The sequence below is a fragment of the Cebus imitator genome, unplaced genomic scaffold (assembly GCF_001604975.1).
Source record: "Cebus imitator isolate Cc_AM_T3 unplaced genomic scaffold, Cebus_imitator-1.0 Scaffold627, whole genome shotgun sequence".
NCBI classification, from domain to species: Eukaryota; Metazoa; Chordata; class Mammalia; order Primates; family Cebidae; genus Cebus; species Cebus imitator.
In genome coordinates, this window is record NW_016107942.1 from 786,074 (window position 1) to 808,273 (window position 22,200).

The following is a 22,200-nucleotide window of genomic DNA, read 5'->3' on the forward strand; positions in this document are numbered from 1 at the left end:
ACCCCGTCTCTACTAAAGATACAAAAATTAGCTGGGCATGGTGGCATGCGCTTGTAATCCCAGCTACTCAGGAGGCTGAGGTAGGAGAATTGCTTGAACCTAGGAGGCAGAGGTTGCAGTGAGTGGCGATCATGCCATTGCATTCCAGCCTGGGTGACAGAATGAGACTCTGTCTCAAAAACAAAAATCTGTATATCAAAGATTGTGTTATGCTTGTTTCTTGACACAAACAAAATGAAGATCTACAGTGAAATGTGCATTGTTTTATATCTTGGATATTTAGTGAATAGAACAAGTTCATCTCATGAGAATTTATAATGATTTATAAGAATCCTTGGGAATATAGCAGTCTATAAAATAAGCTAAGTTATATATATATATAGTATCTGGATCACGTGAAGAATTTTGTTTATGTATAGGGATGGTGTTTGCCAGCTATAGTAGATAAAGTAATTTGGATGAACATTAGCTGGACTGAGAGAAATGTTAAGTAATGAACTTAGGGTGCATTTTTAAATCCCTGAAACATAACGTCTAAGATCTCAAAGATAGCTGAGGGTCTGAAAAATCACCTTTTAACTACTCATAGTGAGGCTGTATGACATGTGACATTCAGAGAATTAATATTTTATCTATTATAACTGTATTTAGTTGAATACATCATTTTATGGATTTATGATCTTTAGTGAGGTGATATTAGTTATATAATAAATAAAAATAGTAGAGGAGCTGGGCACAGTGGCTCATGCCTGTAATCCCAGCACTTTGGGAGGCCGGGGTGGGTAGATCACGAGGTCAGAAGATCGAGACCATCTGGCTAACATGGTGAAACACCATTTTTATGAGAGGTATTTTGTTTATAAGTGCCCCCGCTTGTTTAAATTCTAAAACAACTCTTAGCCTGAGCAAAATAGCAAGACCCATCTACTAAAAATATAAAAAATGAGCCAGGCAAGGTGGCACGCTGTAGTCCCAACTACTCAGGAGGCTGAGGCAGGAGAATCGCTTGAACCTGGGAGGCGTACGTTGTAGTGAGCCCAGATCGCACCACTGCACTCCAGCCTGGGCGACAGAGCGAGATTCTGTGTAACAACAACAAAATACATATATATGTATATATATAGTAGAGGAAATTCCGTAAATTCAAAATAGCTAGGCTTTTCCTGCGACTTATGTAAACTGCAATATACTGCTAGCATTTTTAGATGTTGATAAAATCACAGGGAAGACATAGAGCAATTTTTCTTTTTTTTGAGATGGAGTCTCGCTGTGTCACCCAGGCTGGAGTGCAGTGACACAATCTCAGCTCACTACAACTTCCGCCTCCTGGGTTCAAGCAATTCTCCTCCCTCAGCCTCCTGAGTAGCTGGGATTACAGGTATCTACCACCATGCCCAGCTAATTTTTTGTATTTTAGTAGAGACGGGGTTTCATTGTGTTGCCTAGGCTGGCCCCGAACTCCTGACCTCATGATCCATCCACCTCAGCCTCCCAGAGTGCTGGGATTACAGGCGTGAACCACTGTGCCCAGCCGACTTAGAGCAGTTTTGAAACTAAAATTGTTAAACGCTGGGCATGGTGGCTTAGACCTATAATCCCAGCACTCTGCAAGGCCAAGTTGGAAGGATTGCTTGAGGCCGAGAGTTCAAGATGTGCCTGGGCAACATAGTTAAGACCTCGTTTCATCAGAAAATTCAAAAAATTATCTGGGGTTGGTGGCACACACCTGTAGTCCCAGCTACTTGGGAGGCCAAGACGGGGGGGATCTCTTAAGCTCAGAAGTTCAAGGTTGTAGTGAGCTATGATTGTACTACTGCACTCTAGTCTGAGCAACAAAGTGAGACTCTGTCTCTAAAAAAAATAATAATAAAAAAATTGTTAAAGCAATCTAGTTTGTTAAAAGAGTCATCTTAATTAGAAATATATAGGTTTTATTGTATAATTAAATATCATGTATTAAATAATTTCTTTCAAAGTAATTATTTGCTTTTGATCATGTACCTAATAACGAAGGCCATTAATTCAACCCACAGTTGAAATATTTTCCCCTTGAGTAACTATCTTAGCAAGAAAAAGTTTCCCAAAGAATTAACATGTTTCAAGCATAAAAAGCAGAAAATAAAACTTAAAACTGGTTTTCTCCCAATTTGCATTTGTATGTGTTTAACACATTAATATAGTTTCTAAAGAGCAATTGGAAGCAGGATTTTACTTCATTACATATTGATATGCCTGTAATATGATTTATTCCATTAAGGTAGAAAAGTTTGTTGGTTTATTTGCCTCAAAATCTATATTAATAAAACAAAAGTTATTGTTAGAGAAGCTATAGTCATTATAAGCAGCAAATATAAAGTAGAAACAGAGGCACTGGTATTTATTGAGAACATAACCAAATTTTGCAAACATTATTTCTCTTGATGGAATGCTCATGTGAAAGAACACACTGATCTTGGTATAACTTACTTAGTAGTCACAATTGATTATTTTCTGTTCCTTATGCAAAGGAATACTTGTTACGTGTGATGGTATGCAAATCCTTTACAGATATACAGAAATACAGGGCAAATATTTTGATAACTTGATGTACTATGTCCTTCTAGTTATGATTTGTCAACGTGTATGTAGTTCTCCTAACAAAATTAAGCAGTTTGGCATGACCTCACTAATGATTCTCTCTGACCATTTTAGCGGTTTGCTGCCGTAATCATGAGGATAAGAGAGCCACGAACTACAGCACTGATTTTCAGTTCTGGGAAAATGGTGTGCACAGGAGCCAAGAGGTAGCCATAAGAAATTCATTCTTCTAGTCTGTGGGTTATGAACGAAAAGGTGATATCTCATTGTTTTTAGGTTATAGGTTAGTGCTTTAACATGCTATTATTGCTTTCTTATTAAAATGGTTGATTGTAATAATTTTAGATAGCGGTGATTTCATTTTCTTAAAAATTAGATATGGGCCAGGCATGGTGTCTCACACCTGTAATCCCAGGAGGCTGAGGCAGGCAGATCACTTGAGGCCAAGAGTTCGAGACCAGCCAGACCAACATGGTGAAATGCCATCTCTACTAAAAATACAAAAATTAGCCAGGCCTGGTAGTATATGCTTGAAATCCCAGCTACTTGGGAGGCTGAGGCATGAGAATCTCTTAAATCTGGGAGGCAGAGGTTGCAGTGAGCTGAGATCACGCCATTGCACTTCAGCATGGGAGACAGAGCAAGACTGTTTCCAGAAAAAGAAAAAAAATTAGGTATGATATAATATAACATCACAACTATTAATAAAGTTCCCTTTATGTAAAAAATGTTGTACTTAACATAAATACATCTTGAAATGGAAGAAAAAATTAAGAATTAGAACATTTGAAAGCTAATGGTCTATGGTCTTTGCAGACTTTATTGGGCCCGGCAGTGTGACGGCACCACATATTTTGGCCACAGAAACCTGCTGTTTCACTGGAACTAGCTTTCATTATGAGTGTTTGAGTTGTACAGATCTTAAGGAATACACCCCTCTTATAAAATGTCATTGCCTATATTCTGCATCCAAAGTGATCCTGTCTGAAAGTGCTCTGGGGCCTTCAGTGTTCTAAATGGAGCTCATATACCTGGTAGAAGTCAAAAACTGGGGGGATAATTAGTGACATTAGCTTCATAAATGAACTGAACAAATAAACTAAAACTTTTTGGCTGGGCATGGTGGCTCGTGCCAATAATCCCAGCACTTTGGTAGGCCGAGGTGGGTGGATCACCTGAGGTCAGGAGTTCAAGACTAGCCTGATCAACATAGTGAAACCCTGTCTCTACTAAAAATACAAAAAATTAGCCAGATATGGTGGTGGGTGTATGTAATACCAGCTAGTTGGGAGGCTGAGGCAGGAGAATCACCTGAACCCAGGAGGCAGAGGGTGCAGTAAGCCGAGATCTGCTACTGCACTCCAGCCTGGGCAACAGAGCGAGACTGTCTTAAAAAAAAAAAAAACTTAAGTGAAAGAGTATTAAAATGTACTTGGAGGTATCAACACATAGAAGGGGGTTGTGGACACTTGCTTTTTCTGAAGTTTAAACTTGTCTTTCAGTGAAGGGGATGCCATTGGCATGGACATTCTGGCTCCTGGTCTCTGAGTTTTTTCAGAAGGCAGGACAAGGATCTGTCCTTGCCTTTCACTTCCCCTTGGCCACAACATGCAGTAGTAGCCTCTTTAATTAGGAGCCTTTTTGTTTGCTTGTTTCCCCTTGCATGGATATCAGAAACTTGGTTTATCAAGGCAGGCTTTTCGTGCAGCATTTAGCCCTTTTTGTCCCAGAGCATCTGAAAAGTAAATATTGTGTATCTAGTTGGATGACTATTTCATCAAGGCAAGAAACCACCAATAAATTTACCTGAAAATTAAAAAGCACAACATAGATATATATATGCTTTTGTTTATGGCAATATTTTCACATTCTGCTTTTCCTTCTCTTCTCCCCTCCCCTCTTCCCTTCTTTCCCTCCCTCCCTCCCTTCCTTCCTTGCCTTCCTTTCTTTCCTTTCTCTTTCTTTTTTTTTTTTTGAGATGGAGTCACCCAGGCTGGAGTGCAGTGGCACAATCTTGGCTCACTGCAACCTCTACTTCCCAGGTTCAGGTGATTCTCCTGTCTCAGCCTCTCAAGTAGCTGGGATTATAGGTGCATGCCACCATGCCTGGCTAATTTTTGTATTTTTAGTAGAGATGGGGTTTCACCATGTTGGCCAGGCTGGTCCCGAACTCCTGACCTCAGGTGATCTACCCGCCTTGGCCTCCCAAAGTGCTGGGATTACAGGCGTGAGCCGGCATGCCTGGCCCACATTCTGCTTTTCTTATGTAAGCTCTGAACTACTAAGTTATAGTTTTATTCAACAAATGACATCATAGGAATGTTTATGATGAGTCTTGGTATAAAAGAGGATAGAATTAGTGAATACATTGTTCAATAATAAATCTCATCGACATTTAATGATCAAAATGAAGCTTGTTAGTTTTCCTCTCAGTAGAAATGCATGGGCTAAAATATAAAAATAGTGATGATTGATGATGATGATGATATAATTTATGTCCATAAAATCTAGGGCTACAGTAATTTGGTGAATTGAAAGTGTGATCATTTTGGCAGGCCTGTCAAGGACCTTTTCTGTCAAGGACCCAGGAACACTTCATAAGGAAATTGTGAATGTCTGTCAGTCTTTTCTCCTGTTGCAAGGGGGCTGACCGCTTTATACTTTATTAGTTTCCTGTTTTGGACTTTTTATAAGTTATTAGTCTAAATAATTATTTTAGCTGGCTCTGAGTATGAATAACTCACTTTTTTCCTTTCCGTAGTGAAGAACAGTCCAGACTGGCAGCAAGAAAATATGCTAGAGTTGTACAGAAGTTGGGTTTTCCAGCTAAGTTCTTGGACTTCAAGATTCAGAACATGGTGGGCAGCTGTGATGTGAAGTTCCCTATAAGGTTAGAAGGCCTTGTGCTCACCCACCAACAGTTTAGTAGGTAAGCGTGAAATGTATTATGATTGCTTTTGGCACCAGTTCATTTATAATCTAAGCATTGTTCAGAATAAAACATGCAAAATATTCAGTATGTGAGAACAGTTGGCATGGTTATAGTTGTCTGTATTCTTGCAGTGTCTTCCTGATGTTCTCAGTGATATTTATCACCCTCACCAGCCTTCTGCTTCCCTTATCACTTAGCGGTACCTATAGCTCCCCTTTACTGGAGTGAATTCGATTCTGCTTCTGTATGTTTTATTGCCAAAAACAGTTGGAATGCATGAATTGAACCTAACCTCTTGTATCAATTTTTTTCCCCAGTTTGGATCTTCTCTTTTAGTCAACAGAGTATCAGATCTACCAGTAAAGTGTACAGTTGAGCCATAGGAACAACTTTCTAATTATCGTCCTGCTACTTGCAGATGAAGACTCAACCGGCAGGCAGCCCTGCCCACCTCACAGCCTCATTTCAGTGTTCTGGAGTCTGTTCACGGGCACACTAGTTCTCTGTGCCCCTTTGGCTCACTTGGTTCCTCTTGCCCTCCACCTTTGCACATGCCACTTTTATGCCTAGCACATTCATTTCCCTTTTTACCTAGAAAGCTCCCACTTGAGTTCCTTATATCTACCCATTCCACTCTCCCTGAGAGAAGCCTCTCTTGAATTTTCTCTTAGGTCAGATGCACAGAAACAGAGAGGCATCCTGTTTTCAGTCTCTCTGAACTAAGATAAATTAGATTACTAGGCTTAGAAGAATATGTACCAGGCCTGGTGTGGTAGCTCACACCTGTAATCCCAGCACTTTGGGAGGCCGAGGTAGGCAGATCACTTGAGGTCAGGAGTTCAAGACCAGCCTGGCCAACATGGTGAAACCCGTGTCTACTAAAAATACAAAATTAGCTGGATGTGGTGGTGCACACCTGTAATCCCAGCTACAGGGGAGGTTAATGCAGGAAAATCACTTGAAACCAGGAGGAGATTCTTACTTCTTATAATTCTTTATATTTACATATATACCACCACACACACCAATAGTCCATTCAGTCAGACAGCTTAATCAGGTGTAAGTTAATTTTCAGGCTAGTATATCACTTTGGTTAAATTTCCTGACCACAGTTAACAGCTAGAGAATATTTCAATTTAAGGAGGTGAGATATGATTAACAGTTAAACTGTCAGTATCAGATCTTAGAAGTAAATGATTAGGACTGTAATAGTAATTATTAGGACTGTTAAAGTAAATGATTATCATCAGAGACTACAAACATAAATACAGGGCTCTTTTTCTTAAATCAGAAAATCCAGATTCAATAGAAATAGGGTAAAGTATAAGAGGACAAATAGCCTCCCATCCAGTGGTTATCAAGTGATGACTGCAAGTCGGCCTCAGTTGCTTTAATTATTCTGTCCTTGATGTTGCTTGAAGAACTGTGCTTTACCTATTGACTAGTTTGCTTGTTTATTCAGCATTTTTCCTTGTACAGGTCCTCATTTTATCTAAAAGCATGGAAGGTTCTTAATTTCTAAACTGTTTTTGCAATTTTCCTTCCAGTTATGAGCCTGAGTTATTTCCTGGTTTAATCTACAGAATGATCAAACCCAGAATTGTTCTTCTTATTTTTGTTTCTGGAAAAGTTGTATTAACAGGTAAGTTGTAACAGGAAGTAGTATCTGAATGTTTTTAAGTTATGGCATTTTGTCAGTGCTGAAAATAAATTTCACTGTTGGGACAGTGGGCTAGCTTCTTTTACAAAGGCCTCCCACCCAAAGTCTGATGAGAAACACGCCCACTATAAAGGCACAGTGAGAGCAGGGAAGTCTGACCACAGCCCTGCAAGTAGACTTCATTTACAGTGGGGAGGTGAGCATTGTATTGAATAAAAGATGGTGTTTTCACTTGGAATTAGTTATTTGAAGCTTTAGGATTCTTCAGCAATATGATTACGAGACAAGAAAGGACGATTCAGAAAAGAGCTTAGTTGAAGCCAGCAATTGGGAGAATAAGATTTGGTTGTTTTCATTGATGTCCTGCTTGGTTTATGGCCTGGTTCAGGACCAAGGAGAGAAGTATGAGGACATGCCTCTTGAGCTATAGAAGGAGACACTGGAGCCACTAAAATGACTGTTTAAAAGTATTGTTTTATAAACCAAAATAAGATTGTGACAGGCGATTCCACCATTAATGGTTTCATGCCTGTGCCTTAATCTGACTGGGTATGGTGAGATTTGTGCTTGCAGCTTTGTTTTAAGGTAATAATTTTCCCTTCTTAATATGTTAAGAAATGCCATTTCAGTCTCTTATCTCTACTCCAACTTGTCTTCTTAGGTGCTAAAGTCAGAGCAGAAATTTATGAAGCATTTGAAAACATCTACCCTATTCTAAAGGGATTCAGGAAAACGACGTAATGGTTGTCATCTACCCTTGCCTCCCCCACCCACTTGTTTTTTTTTTAAAACAAATCAGTTTGTTTTGGTACCTTTACATGGTGGTGGTGTGAGGAGATGGATGCTGAGTTGCAGGTTGTGGCACCAGGTGATGCCCTTCTGTAAGTGCCCACCACGGGATGCCGGGAAGGGGCATTATTTGTGCACTGAGAACACCGCGCAGCATGACTGTGAGTCGCTCATACTGTGCTGCTATTTGGGCAGCGCTGCCCATTTATTTATACATAGATTTTAAACACTGCTGTTGACAGTTGGTTTGAGGGACAAAACTTTTAAGTGTTAAAGCCACCTCTACAATTGATTGGACTTTTTAATTTTAATGTTTTCCCCCATGAACCGCAATTTTTATATTTCTACCAGAAAAGTAAAAATCTTTTTAAAAAGTGTTGTTTTTCTAGTTTATAACTCCTAGGGGTTATTTCTGTGCCAGACACATTCCGCCTCTCCAGTATTGCAGGACAGAATACATGTGTTAATGAAAATGAATGGCTGTACATATTTTTTCTTTCTTCAGAGTACTCTGTACAATAAATGCAGTTTATAAAAGTGTTAGATTGCTGTTATGATACCTTGTAAGAGTCATGTGATCATACCTTTTTCTAAAAAGTTGTATTTTAGATATAACATCTGAAACCATTTTGGTGTTTGTTTCAGTCAATAATTCATTGTATGCTGCAGTGAAAACACATTAATGATTTAAGAACTCACAGTTGCTCAGGAAACGTGTATTTACTACCTTCCATATTTTGAGCAACTGTTGTTTTCTAGGTACTTTGCATACAGTGCCTGGAATCCTCACAAAGCTGTAGTTTTGTTCCTTTATTAGAGGTGAGGAGATATAGGCCCCAGCTGAGGGACCTGGCTGAAGTTACACAGCTAGTAAGCAGTAAAAAATGGGCTCTGAGTGAGTCCTTCAGGTGTGGAAGCTGGTGCCCTATCCACAGGCTGCGATCTCTTTGCAGTAACTTTTTTTTGCTTGTTTTGTGGGTTTTTTTCCTCATGGAATATCAGGTGGACATTTGGGGGTTCTTAGGTTTTATTGTTAAAACCTAACAATAGGTGGTATGTTTTTTTCTTTTTAATTGTAAAAGTCCGTCTTCACACAACTCAGGAATAAAATCAGAAAGGGGAAGTCCTTCCTTCCTTTCTCTTCTGCCTGTTTCCCCAGGATAACGACCAGATTAGTGGGTATCTTCTAAGCCCTGTTCTGTGCAAATTTTGTTTTCTGGGCATGGCATTTGATCCCATTTTTGGAAAAAAATGATAAAGGAATCCATTCAATTTTACAGCTTTCCCTTTTTTCCATCAATGTATCATAAACCTATTTCCATGACTGGGAATCTAGGATACTCTTCCTAGGTACCTGCACTTACTGAGCTCTTCCTTTAATTATGGTCATTTACAAGATCTCCAATTTTTCAGTATCACAAACAGCGCTGCAGGGAACATCCTTGTATGTGTGCTTTTTGGATAAGTACCGGTATTCATGAAGTAAACTTTCCTAGAAGAGGAACTAAAGATTATACATTCTAAGTTTTAATCGATTGATACCAGATTGTAGTCCAAAGAGAATGGTGTATGAAGTGCCCTTGTCTTGCATTTCCCAATCATTAGTGATGCCAATAATGTACGGATTAATTGGAAAGACATCATTTCAATATTATTTCCTATTCAAGGAAGAAGTAACTCTTCAATGTCTGTAGGTCTTATGTTCTAGGTCTTATGTTCCTCAGTAAAGTTTTATAATTTTTTTCACACAGGGCTTTTATATTTCGTGTTAATTCCTTAATTCCCAAGTATAATATTATTGTTTGTTTTATTAATGGAAGTTTTTCATAACACTTCAAAATTTATTGTTGTTGATATATTTTTCTTATTCCAAGTTTATTGTACTCCTATTACTGCTGATTTAGTTTTTTTTTGTTTTGTATTGTTTTTTTGAGACAGTCTTGCTCCATTGCCAGGTGCCAGGCTGGAGTGCAGTGGCGCAATCTCAGCTCTCTGTAGCCTCCGCCTCCTGGGTTCAAGCAATTCTCCTGCCTCCGCTTCCCGAGTAGCTGGGACTACAGGCGCATGCCACCACGCCCAGCTAATTTTTGTATTTTTAATAGAGACGGGGTTTCACCATGTTGGCCAGAATGGTCTCCATCTCTTAACCTCATGATCCACCCACCTCGGCCTCCCAAAGTGCTGGGATTACATGATTTAGTTGATTGCATTGAAAGTTCTAGGCATGTAATCATAATTTTATGTTTTCCTTTCCAATATTTTTCCTATCAGTGGCTAGGACTTTAATGTGCATAACTTAAAAAAAAATCTCTTACAGTTGTAGATACATATACGGGAAACCTAACAAATGTATAGCATAGTGTATTATTTAAAGGCAGACACCCTTGCAGCTACCACCCAGGTCAAGAAACAGAATTTTGCTGCCTGTCCTATCCAGCCACACACTCCTGGCTTCCCTCAAGTAGGAGCTATTATCCTGACTCTTACGCATTTAAAGATAATTGAAGTTCTTTGTCCATTTCTTTTCTTTCCAATTTATAGGCCATTTAGTATGTAGATCTTCTCATAGTCTGGGGTTTGCTAGTTGGAAATTCATGATGTGGTTTGTTCTCTGTATTTCCTGCAAATTGGCATCTGCTGCATAATTCTTAGATCTATTAATTCATTAATGGGTTGCAAAATGACATGTCAGTCATTTCATTTGTTTTTCATTTAGTAACTAGAATACTTTTATAAAGTGTTGTACTCCACATAGCAGGATAAATACTTGCTTCTTTCACTTTTTAAGTTTGCAAGATAAAATATGAGTTCATATTAATATGTCCAATTCACATTCAAAACTTATAGGGCTTTTACTTAACCAATTCTATATTATATATACACTCTTTCTTCTACACTGAGAATCCTTAAGTCTTAAAGACATAGGGGATGATGAATTAGAATATCTCATAATTACTCATTTATCTATGTATTTATCGTTACTTTATCTGTTATTTGTGCAATATTTTTTGAGATACAGTCTTGCTCTGTTGCCCGGACTGCAGTGCAGTGGCACAATCATGGCTTGCTGCAGTCTCATTAACTCCTGGGCTCAAGTGATCCACCTCAGCCCCCCATGTACACCAACACATCCAGCTAATTTTTTTTTTTTTTACTTTTTGTAGAAACAAGGTCGCTAAACTGTTGCCCAGGCTGGCCTTGAACTCCTAGGCTCACGCCATCGCCCCACCTCCACCATAGCATTCTTAAGAGTAACAAAAATACTATCATCAATATGATTGCCAAAAACTCTTAACTTTTTTTGTGTGTGATATCTGAAATAAGGCAAAGCTGAATATGCTGCTGTCTACAGCAGAGGAGTGCTGCTGTGGCTGGACAGTATTTGAACCAAGCAGATCTTAAAACTTCATAGGTGTTGAGAAATGGTGGATGTATGGACTGGCACCATCTGTGGAGCCATGATTATGTAGGTGAGACTTGGTCATTATCTTGTAGTGTTTTAAAATGTCTTCACATTTCTAGAGGCAACTTGCTTAATGCATTTAAAAAATTTTTTATGTTGTACAGTTTATTTTTAATATAGTTGCTGTTTTTTAACACAGATGCCAAACTGGTGCTGTGACATTTTATGTTGATTTGGACCAGTCTGTCTCCCTCTTGATATACCTGTTCCTGGAAAGGCCCTGTAAACTTTTACGATCATTTCCAGAAGTTGACCGGAATATACATCAATGACAGCCTGGCTGGGTACCTGTCATCTGGTGATCTCCCCAAATAACAGTTTTACCACAGAAGACTCTAACATGTTTGCTTTGAAAGCCCTCAGCAGTCATAACTTACACATTCCACCTATAATGAATAAGACATAATTTTAGATATGAAGGCCCCACTAGTCCCGGTTTCCTTATACCACTGTGCTTCCTACTAAGTGCTGTGACCAACTCTTGTCACAAGTTGCTGATGACAACTTACTCCAATAACTACAGACTGACACCACAGTTATAGGTGATTCTCATTGATTTAGCCACCCCAGTTTCAAAACTAGTATTCTCTAGTTCTTAAGTAGCCTAGTATCAAACCTCCCTATGGGAGAAACTCCATACTGCAGTTTCTCATATGGTGCTATGTGTAACTGTATCTTATATATACATACACACACATATACACAAAATTAATACAAACTGCATATATACACTTAAACATATATAATATGGACTAATAGGACAGGACTTTCTAAATTACAAATAAAATAGCCAAGTAGACAATGACATTAGCAAGTGATGTTACCTATGAAAATGTGAGGATTTATGGTGGCAATGCATTTCAGAATTAACAGGCATGTGTTATGGGGCAATGTGAGCCAATGTAGGTGAAGGAAATGAGCCTGAGAAATTTATCAGAATTAGCCATCAGTATTCAAGCACTGACAGCAATGTGTCTTCAGGGCAGGTATCGCTGGTGCTGAGAGAAACTGGGAATTACCAATTGTGAGCTGCTGGGGGATGGAAGGAACCTTAGTGTAGTCTTAGGGGCCACTTGCTTAAATAAATGTATCATAAACATAATAGGCCAAGGGTCAGCTCTTTGAAAACTGATTTCAGGGCCATCCTTTCCTCAGGCTGCTGCCTCCTAGGCCAGATCCTTACTCTGGTTTACATACCATAACCATTGTATACGCGATAGGAAACTGTACAATGCTGACATGGAAAGCGAAGACCATCATCTTTTCCTTTCAGTGTCTCTGTAAGCAAGGCCACTGGCTGACCAAGATCCGTTGTGAAGGTAGAGAGCCTCTTTAAATTCCAGCTTTGTGATTACAAAGCCACTGTTGTTCCTCATCCTACCAACTGTGATACTGTTGTTTCAGAATTACTGGGTTTCCTGTTCACCATACTCACCGACCTAAGGTTTGGTATTTTTCTGATGTTACGGGCTTCAAGTACATACTAGAGCCTGTGACAATCAGCTGATGATCAGATAAGTTTGTTGGGGTTTTACCTAAGTATTTTTCTTTGTGTTTTAAAAAACTTAGGGTGGGAAATGCTCTCAGAGTAAGATGGTTTAACTTCATTAGGCACATAAAAAGAAATGCCTGTATAAGCAAAAAGATCATTTTCGTTATCCCACCATTTACAGGTAACCAGTGCACTAAGTGTACATCTTTGCAGATTTATTTCTATGCACACATACATGTACAAATATTTTTACAATAGGGTCATACCATAAATACTACCTATAATGATATCTCGGTTGTCAATATGTGTGTGTATAAATAAGATTCTGTAGCCTTCCACTGTGGATGTACCAAAACTTAATTCTCTGTCACTGGACACTTTTGTTTCACTAATATATAGACACTGTAAGCAATGTCTCAACATCTCTGTACCTCTATTTTTGGCATAAGTATTTCCTTAGGATAAAGTCCCAGAAATGGAATTGCAAGGTGTAAAAGATTATTAACATATCTGAAGGCTTTAAGATGCCCTTACGGTGTATTTGTTACATCCTGCCTCCACACAAATTCTTCTGTATAGCCAATACCCAAGCTGCAGCTCTCAGCACAGGTGAAGACAGCCAGGATGCCCCAGTCAATGCTCTTGCCCAGTCTGTCGGCCTTCAGGTAGTTTAGGAGCTGAGGCATGACCTAAGAAGAGGGCGACATACAGTTAGAATGCTGCTTCACAGCAGGGAGCACTACTTTTAAGAGACTTTCTTGGCCAGGATGATAAAAAGGATCCTGGTCTTTCAATCCTCATACAGGATTATAGACAATATACAATTAGTACGTTTAACAATCTAAAACTACCTTATGACTTCAAAGCCCCACTCTACTTCATCTGACCTTCTGTTTAGTATGTCTTCCATTTGAGACGAGGTTCACAAGTGGCTGTTAATGAATTATTTTCATTACTAATATGCTATTCAAAAGGGTTGAGGCTTCTATTTGGGCAACTTTTACTTTATATCATTGCAGATGTTGTTACTCTTGACTCAAGAAACACTGATTAGTAATGACACTATGATACAGAATCACTATACAAATCTTGTCATCTCATTTTGGACGTTGAGAGCTTTGGCACTAAGAACCAAGCATAGTTTTAGATGTCCTCATAATTACTTTTTTACCCAAAGAAACAAACCCAGTATTAGCTATGACTTAGGTAAGGTTAGTGAATCCATAGCTCAAGATCATTTCTACCCTACCCAAATGGATTTTGGTGCCAACAAATTCGTGTGTGTGTGTGTGGGGGGGGGGACGACATTTATCTCTAATGCTTATATCCATTTGTTCTTCGAACAAATCCACAAACCAAGATTAAATATTGAAGACCACCCTCTTAAAAGTATGGAGTCAAAAGACTTTAATGGAACTAGAAAGGAAGGTATAAATTATTTAAAATAAAAGTTAACAGAGGCACTAAAAATAATGACATAGCCACACTGGAAGTGGAGGATACTCTAGATATCCTTATCTTCACAGAAGTCAGTGAACAGATACTGTCTGAAAACTAGGAAACAAAAAAACAAAGAATTCCTTCCAGGGAACTTCCTGCCCCAAGGTGAGGCAGGAAACTGATGATTTTTATTATAGGGCACCATCTGTACTGCCATGTTGACCCATGTGCACAAATTAACTTGGTAAAGTTTTTAATGTTTAAAAATATTAATCATGGTGATTATACAATAAAATGGTCCTTATTTAAGGTCATACCTGGAATTCAAATATTCTCTTGGCACCACAGGGGCAATCTGGAATATCCTTTTCTTGAGGAATATTTTCACCAGAAATCCAGATGGGGGCAATACCTCTGCCATATCTGAGAATCTGAAATCAATGAGGATCATGTTCAAATAATTATACCTTACCTAAAACTTTCCAATGGTAACATGCTATCTGATGATCATTTAGAGAAACTCCATGAATGTTCCCACTCTTGATGTAACACTGACCCAAAAGGCATGTCATAGTTCCCCCATCAGACCTGGCTGTGCCAGTGTGCCATTAATGCCTTCTCAATCACCTCAAAGTGATTATTTCAGCTTATCTGACTCAGGGGGCATAAAAATGTATTTCCTAGTTGATGCTTTTATTACCTCATGTTGGAATATTAATACTATGAATATATTGTGAAGGGACTAAGAATAAGCCTTTGCTTCTCCATTATCAGGTTCTGACTGTGGAATTCTGCCTACCTTCTGTGGCTACCTTCATAGTTAAAAATTTGAGGAGGGACAAATACCAAGTAAAATACAGTGTTTTGAAAAAGACTACAAACATAGGTAAACTTCACTGTAATAAGCTTCCTATGGCACCTGAGTGGTTTTCTGTATTTTGTCTAAAAGCATATAGATTGCTAAAAACTGCCTCAGTGTTTAGGACCTAGATCTACTCTTCCTATAAAGCCCTGGGTATTTATTTGATCTAGTGACTGGTTTATGGGAATTTAGTGTTCTTTCATGATTTATGTTTATGGTAAGGGAGGTTAAGGAGAAAATGTTAACATGTCATATTTGTTTTACAAGCCACAGGTACCTGTTGGAAAAGGGCAAATAACATTTTTTTTCCTTTTTGGGGGGCCAATGGTGCCTAAACCTCACGTACCATAGGCAACATCTCATTCATCTCCCATCCCTGATGCTTTCTTTAGAAAATGAACTCTGAATGATAAACAGTATAACCTTTAGTCTTTCAGTAACTATTAAATGGATCAGCACTGCAAAACACCTTGCTACATGGCCATCTGTGTGAGGAACTCCTCTAACAAGATAACAAAAATCTGATTTTATAGGCTCCTAAGGAACAGACTAGTGTTACTATGAAAAGTTAATTCCTCTCAGAGGTTATACTCATAAAACATGGCCTGAAGAGAACACAATGAGGAGTTTGTGTTTACTTTACCTGTTCTGGTTCAAGGGCTATCTGAGTTTTAAACTTCTGAAAAATTTTATCTTCCCTGGATTCATGTTTTGCCATGGAATCCAGTTCTTCCTCAAGTGCTTCACCTGAAAAATCAACATAACTATGATGGAAAACAAGAATAATCTTCACAGTTTGACAATTCACACATGATGAGGGGACTCACTTTTAATCAGGTAGCTTTCCCTATTTATTTACTCAATCAAGTTGTACCATCTGAATTTCCAGGTACTCCATTCAGCTCTATTATATGGGCTTCCATTCAGTACATCTCTTTAAAGCTTCAAAATAACAGAATGGTCAAGTCAAGGGCTTAGGACTTCCCAGCACATCATAGAACACCCAACATATGTGGATGTTCTTATCACTGGTATCCTCAGCTGGTACGCTTGCTCACTCACTCATCAAATGTTCATTTCCGGCCGGGCATGGTGACTCACACCTGTAATCCCAACACTCTGGGAGGCCGAGGCGGGCGGATCACCTGAAGTCAGGAGCTCAAGACTAGCCTAGCCAACATGGTGAAACCCACCCTGTCCGTACTAAAAATATGAAAATTAGCCAGGCGTGGTGGCAGGTGCCTGTAATCCCAGCTACTTGAAAGGCTGAGGCAGGAGAATCACCTGAATCCAGGAGGCAGAGATTGCAGTGAGGCGAGTTGAGCCATTGTACTCCAGCCTGGGCGACAGAGCAACAGTCTGTCTCCCCCCACCCCCCCCCAAACAAAAAAAAAGTTCATTTCCTTCTCCACATTCCTTCTTGGGATTATAGCCACTCTGAGCCACTGCTGTCCCCAACAGACCTGTGTCTCCAAGTACAGCCATTAGTCTTGTAATGTACATTAAAATATAGCTGATATCCTAAGTCATAGAAGCTAAAATAACTGCTTTAATGAAACTGGAAAGGCACTGGTGGTGGTCACTTGCACCGTCAGATCTGATGAAGTGTAGGATGCCTTCAGATTCATGTTTCATCAAGTGTGCCTGGAAAGTTTCAGTATAACCTTTAGGACACTGTAAACGCTTTCCCCTCAGGCCCTGCTGCTTCCTGCCAAACTCCTCCATCTGGGAACTCAAACTCAAGTCTCAGGTAACACACAGCTACCTCCAAGAAGCATTTTTCTTTTTCTTTTAATTCCCCTTTTATTTTGGAAAATTTTGAACATATACAAAAGTGGAAAGACTATAATGAACCACCACATACCATTAATCAGTTTCACACTATCAAGTCCACTGTGTCCTTTCTCTCCCACTTCCAACTCAGTTATTCTTAATCCCACATGTCACTTCATTCATAATTATGTACCCCTAGAAGGCAAACTCTTTCCTTTTAGTTACCAATCTGAAAATAATGAATCTGTTCCCAAGTATCCTACAAAGATGAAGTATCATTTTGAACCCATTAAACATATCTGATGCAGTTAGTGTCCTTATGGATGTTCAAACCGTCCATCTTTTGCCAGCAGGAACCTTTTCATGTTGCACGAGTTCTTCTGATATGGCCCTAGTAATCACTGCCAGCTTCCTTAATCTTTGATATTGTAAGTTCCCACATTATTTGAACATTTCTTGACCCAGGTCTGGAACCAACCACCTCTCCAAAGCGCCTGGAGTTCCTTTTAGAGAGAAATGGTATGTAGACACCATCAACATAGTCTTCCTCCCATGCCCAACCCCTCGGTTCTCATAATTACTCATTTGCTTTATCCCCCCCCAAAACACACACAACCGTCTCAAAATAACAGCAATAGTCTAGTAATAACATGTTTACTGAAAATACTAACAGTGTTAATGTTCTTTTTATTCTCACGGTATATTCCATTAGAGATGTACTGTCTTATGTTTTGAAGTCGCCTAGAAGAGTTCTTAGTGTTATATGACTACATAAAGAGTTTTTTTTTACTTTTGATGATTAGGGACTGCTTTTTAAAACTTATTTTACTTTATAATCTTAAAATACACAGTTCCACAGTCACATTTACACAAACAAGGCATATCTGAAGTTTAGCTTTCATCCTTGATCCTCCTACTCTAGGCTCTCCCTTCTAAAGGTAAGCATTTTCATTATTTATCATTTTTATCATATAGCTATGAACACACACGAGTGACCCCTTCCAGGCAGTCTTCAGTGATGTCACATGTGTTCCCATGGCACCTGTATTGTACTCTTACCAGTCATTACATGGAATTTAACTTCCCTAAGTATTATTTGGGCTCCTCCATGAGACTGAGCTTCTGACCACTGGAGTGTTGCTTCCCATTATATCCCTATTAGCAAGCACAAGGTCAGGCACAGAGTAAGACTCAAACATGTTTTGGAATGTATGACTGGTATGAGCTACAAAGCAGTAAGGTGACGTTTTCATTTTGAGTCTATGGTTTTGTGGTGGTTTTGCGTATGGCTCAAAGCTCAAATTGTGAAACTTAACAGTATGTGACCAAAGCAAGTTATACCGAGAACCTCAATTTCCTCACCTTCAAAATGGGGCAGAGTTTCTGACTTACTGGTGTGCTGTCAGGATTTTAATGAGCCCATACACAAACAACCCTTTATATAAGATAAGTGCTGGATAAATGTTGGCTACTATAATAAACTAAGCCTCTAAGGTAGTTGGTCAGCATAAGCACTATCCAAGACTGCACTGTAGATAAACTGACAAAATTGTGTATCTAAAACTGGCCAGGTGAAAAAGAAACTTTTAAGGGGCCCTTCTGCATGCCTGACACTGTGCTAGGCACTCACACTATCCTAACCTGAGAAACAGATCTGGGAGCCAGAGGAACTTGCCAAGCCTCTAGCATCTTGCGCAGCACTACTCATGGGACCATCTGGATACCCGCCCCCCCCCCGCCTTGTCTTTATAGGGAGCAGAACACACCTGATACATGTCAGGAAACAATGTCCAGGAAGTATATTTTCACCTGAGGCAGTATCTGAAAATTGTAGGCTACGGCCTCCAGAGTCTTCCTCTCAGTTCCTCTCTTATAGACACATTGAGCCCTTTCTTCCAAGCATTACATTTAATCACTTATGAAGTCTTGAAACTGCTTACCCATGCTCCCTATAAGCTCTGAGTAATCTTCCTTTTCCACAACCTCAGGCAATATTTCATCTTCTGTTTCTATTACAATTTCAAATTCTGGAAAAAGGAAGTTGTGGTCTGGAATTATATGGTCCAAATGATCTGAAACAGAAAGGACGGCACTATTAGTAATGATTTAGTTTTGAAGACAGTCTAATAATTTGCTGTCTCTAAAGTACCATATTCCCTATAGTAACAGTTATCCCTATTATTACATGTAGTTGTGGCATTTTAGAGAAAAGGTCATAAATGCCTATATGGTGATATTATCCACTGATTCAGACATCAGAGCCTCTTTTTTACAAAGGTGTTCCAGTTAGGAAAAATTCTTAAGTACTATACCTTTCATAATTTTAACTTTAAAGTTTCCTGGAAATAGCTGGGTTGACAAAGGCAATGAAACTGAATTGAGAAAAAGATGACTCACCTGGTTGTGCACAAGCCTGCTTATGTCCCAGTCTCCAGTCTAGGGTCTGATGCTCCTTGCTGCAGTAATACACTTTGTGGCATCTGGAGCACGTTTTGGGGCCTAAACAGCCACAAACCCTGCATAGATGAGCACCAGACTTAAGTTGGAGACACAGTGATTCAGTTTCTGGGGAAGGATTCTCAGAAGGTGGCTCATATGAATAAAAATCATTTTTCCTGGGTAGCTGATTCCTAAAAACTAAAAAAGAATGCAGAGAAAGTTTTATCTTCAGTCAAAACAGCAATTCAAATATTTGAACCTCTACACATAAAAGATTTTTTTCTTAGAGAAATGAATGTTTTTGCTTTCAGGAATAAGCTTTTAAAATCCAGAAACTAGATTTTTTTCTGGTACACGCAATAGAGTTGCCTCCTGTAGCTGGTTCGGGTTAATAAGACCAATAATTAAGACCGACAGCCAAAAATAAGAAAAAGCTACTGGGACCCATCTTTCCAAGACAATTCCTATTATCTGAATAGCATCATACCTAGTACCCATCGATTCAAAGCTGGGGGTTACCAATGCGCGAGGACACCCTGGAAGGGCCCGGGAGAAGGTGCTCCTGGGGCAGTGCGGAGAGGAAGCTCCGAGAATGCGGTGGCAGGGGTGCTTTCCGATGTACCCCTAGTCACTACCGCAATTTCAACGACGCGTGGCCCCATCCCGACCCCAATGGGCCACGCACCTCGCAGGCCGGAACAGCATGGCGGCTCGCGGCAGCAGAAAAGGAAGATGCCGCGGTGGAAGGCGTCGGCGCGGCCGGGCAGCGGCGCATACACCTGCAGCAGGAAGGACAGCGGGCGGCCACACAGCGCGCAGGCCAGGGCCCCGGGCCCCGGCAGCCCGGACGCGCCCAGCCACGCCGGCCGCCCGCCTACCTTGCTGGGGAACTGCTCGCTGCGCAGTCGCCACGCGGGCGCCAACTCGGCGAAGCCCAGCTCCACAGGTCCGGCCCGGGACGCAGCCATGCGAGGCGCGGGCTGGGGTGCGGCGCAGCCCACAGCCGGACCAGAAGGCGGAAGTCGGGTGCCGGACCAGAAGACGGAAGTCGGGTGCCGGACCAGGAGGCGGAAGTCGGGTGCCGGACCAGGAGGCGGAAGTCGGGTGCCGGACCAGGAGGCGGAAGTCGGGTGCCGGACCAGAAGGCGGAAGTCGGGTGCCGGACCGGAAGGAGGGTACCTTTCCGGAAGACAGGAGGCGGGAACACGTTTGACAAGGCTGCAGGACCCGTGCGAGGGAACGGGGCGAAACCTCACGGCGTTGGCCCCGCCCCTGGCGCCTCTGCTTCCGGGCCGCTTTTCTGGTGCCTCCGGGTGCTCAGGGTTGGCCTTTGGGAGAGTCGCAGCCGGTGACGGCGGCGCCCCGCCTCACCTCTGCGCATGTCCTGCAGGGGCCTGCGGGTGGCCGCCATCTAGGCAGAGCCCTGGCTCAAGCCTTTCCTGCTGGTGTCCACTTCAGGCTGTGGGAAACTTGTGCGCTGACCAAATGCTACTCAAGGAGCAGGCCTGCACGTTCTGCACATGTACCCAAGAACTTAAAGTATAATAAATAATTTTTTAAAAAAACAGTAAGTTAAAGTGCCAGGGAAATAAAAAAGAGAAAGGTTGAACAGGTAAATTGAGGACTCTACAGTGGAAACTGAGAACCCTGTGTGTCCTGAGGGTAATGAAGAAGTCTCTGCACAAGAGTCTGTTCTGTCAGTCTTAAGATCTCTGTTTAATGCTGGCTTGCTGTGCCTGAATTTCAAGGGAGGAGTGTATAATGAGGCATGCCCAACCATCACTTCCCATTATGGCCTGAACTAGTTTTTCAGGTTAACTTTGGAATGCCTTTGGGCAAGCGCAGGGTCCATCAGTGGGTTGGAGGGATTAGAATTTTATTGTTGGTTTGCAAAGATCTGAAAGAAACATGTACCATCTATTCTCTATAAGGACTTCTACCTGTGAGCTTTCAGTTACATAACAAGACCATGGTTGTCAGTCAGGTATCCTCTTCTCCACTCCCATAACAATCCAAACCCCCATTCTATAACCTCAAGATGATATATAAGCTTCTGAACTCCATTTGGGGCTTGAGTATAATCACTCTGGTTCTCCCCCATGTGCATGTTAATAAATTTGTATGCCCTTTGTCCAATTAATTTGCCTTTTGTCAGTTGACTTTTCAATGACCCTTCAGAGGGCAAAAGGGAAGCTTTCCCTTGGCTCCTACAGTGGTGTTAATGGAAGTAAAGTCATCAATAACATTTATTTCTGAAAAAAATCACAGTTTAAATTGGCAGTATGTATTTTTTGTTGTTTTTTTTTGAGATAGAGTTTTGCTCTTTCACTCAGGCTGGAGTGCAATGGTGCAATCTTGGCTCATTGGAACCTCTGCCTCCCAGGTTCAAGCATTCTCCTGGCTCAACCTCCCTAACAGCTGGGATTCAAGTGTGTCCCACCATGCTTGGCTAAGTTTTCTATTTTTAGTAGAGGTGGAGTTTCACCATATTGGCCAGGCTGGTCTTGAACTCCTGGCCTCAGATGATCTGCCTGCCTCGGCCTCCCAAACTGCTGGGATTACTGGTGTGAGCCACCATGCCTGGCCAGCAGTATATTTGTAATGGTACATAAAATAATGTCTGCTTTTTGTTCTTTGGGGTTTTTGTTGTTGTTGTTGTTGTTGTTTTTGAAATGAAGTCTTGTTCTCTCACCCAGGCATCAGGCTCTGAGAAGTGCTAACTTTAGGTATGACCCAGCACATTTCCAGCTATGGTAGCTGTGGTGAAATGCTT

At 40.6% G+C, this 22,200-nt stretch overlaps 2 protein-coding genes across 8 annotated transcripts in view; one reads left to right on the forward strand and one right to left on the reverse strand.

Moving 5' to 3' along the window:
* LOC108295249 (TATA-box binding protein) overlaps positions 1–8,585 on the forward strand; it is an 18,718-nt gene extending 10,133 nt beyond the window's left edge. For 2 of the 3 annotated variants that reach the window (XM_017517320.2, XM_037734486.1), the window contains 4 exons: positions 2,692–2,783; positions 5,339–5,506; positions 7,057–7,151; positions 7,831–8,501. In XM_017517320.2, coding sequence (XP_017372809.1) covers positions 2,692–2,783; positions 5,339–5,506; positions 7,057–7,151; positions 7,831–7,910 — 435 coding nt within the window. In that variant the 3' untranslated portion in view covers positions 7,911–8,501. Of the gene's footprint in view, positions 1–2,691; positions 2,784–5,338; positions 5,507–7,056; positions 7,152–7,830 lie in introns of all 3 variants that reach the window. The other variant, XM_017517321.2, reaches the window with a different exon arrangement.
* A 4,451-nt stretch (positions 8,586–13,036) lies between these two features.
* On the reverse strand, positions 13,037–20,466 carry PDCD2 (programmed cell death 2). 5 transcript variants are annotated; one of them, XM_017517317.2, is made up of 6 exons: positions 20,113–20,463; positions 19,386–19,625; positions 18,929–19,060; positions 15,859–15,962; positions 14,671–14,784; positions 13,037–13,602 (listed from the first exon to the last, which is right to left on the reverse strand). In XM_017517317.2, exons 1-6 carry the CDS (start codon positions 20,393–20,395, stop codon positions 13,444–13,446), a joined length of 1,032 nt encoding a protein of 343 aa, XP_017372806.1. In that variant the 5' UTR covers positions 20,396–20,463; the 3' UTR covers positions 13,037–13,443. The 5 variants fall into 5 exon arrangements, 2 of the variants coding, with proteins under 2 accessions (XP_017372806.1, XP_037590415.1); XR_001821315.2 differs by lacking the exon at positions 15,859–15,962 and having other exon boundaries at positions 20,113–20,466; XR_001821318.2 differs by lacking the exons at positions 13,037–13,602; positions 14,671–14,784 and adding an exon at positions 17,080–17,183 and having other exon boundaries at positions 20,113–20,466.
* Between the last annotated feature and the right edge of the window lie 1,734 nt (positions 20,467–22,200).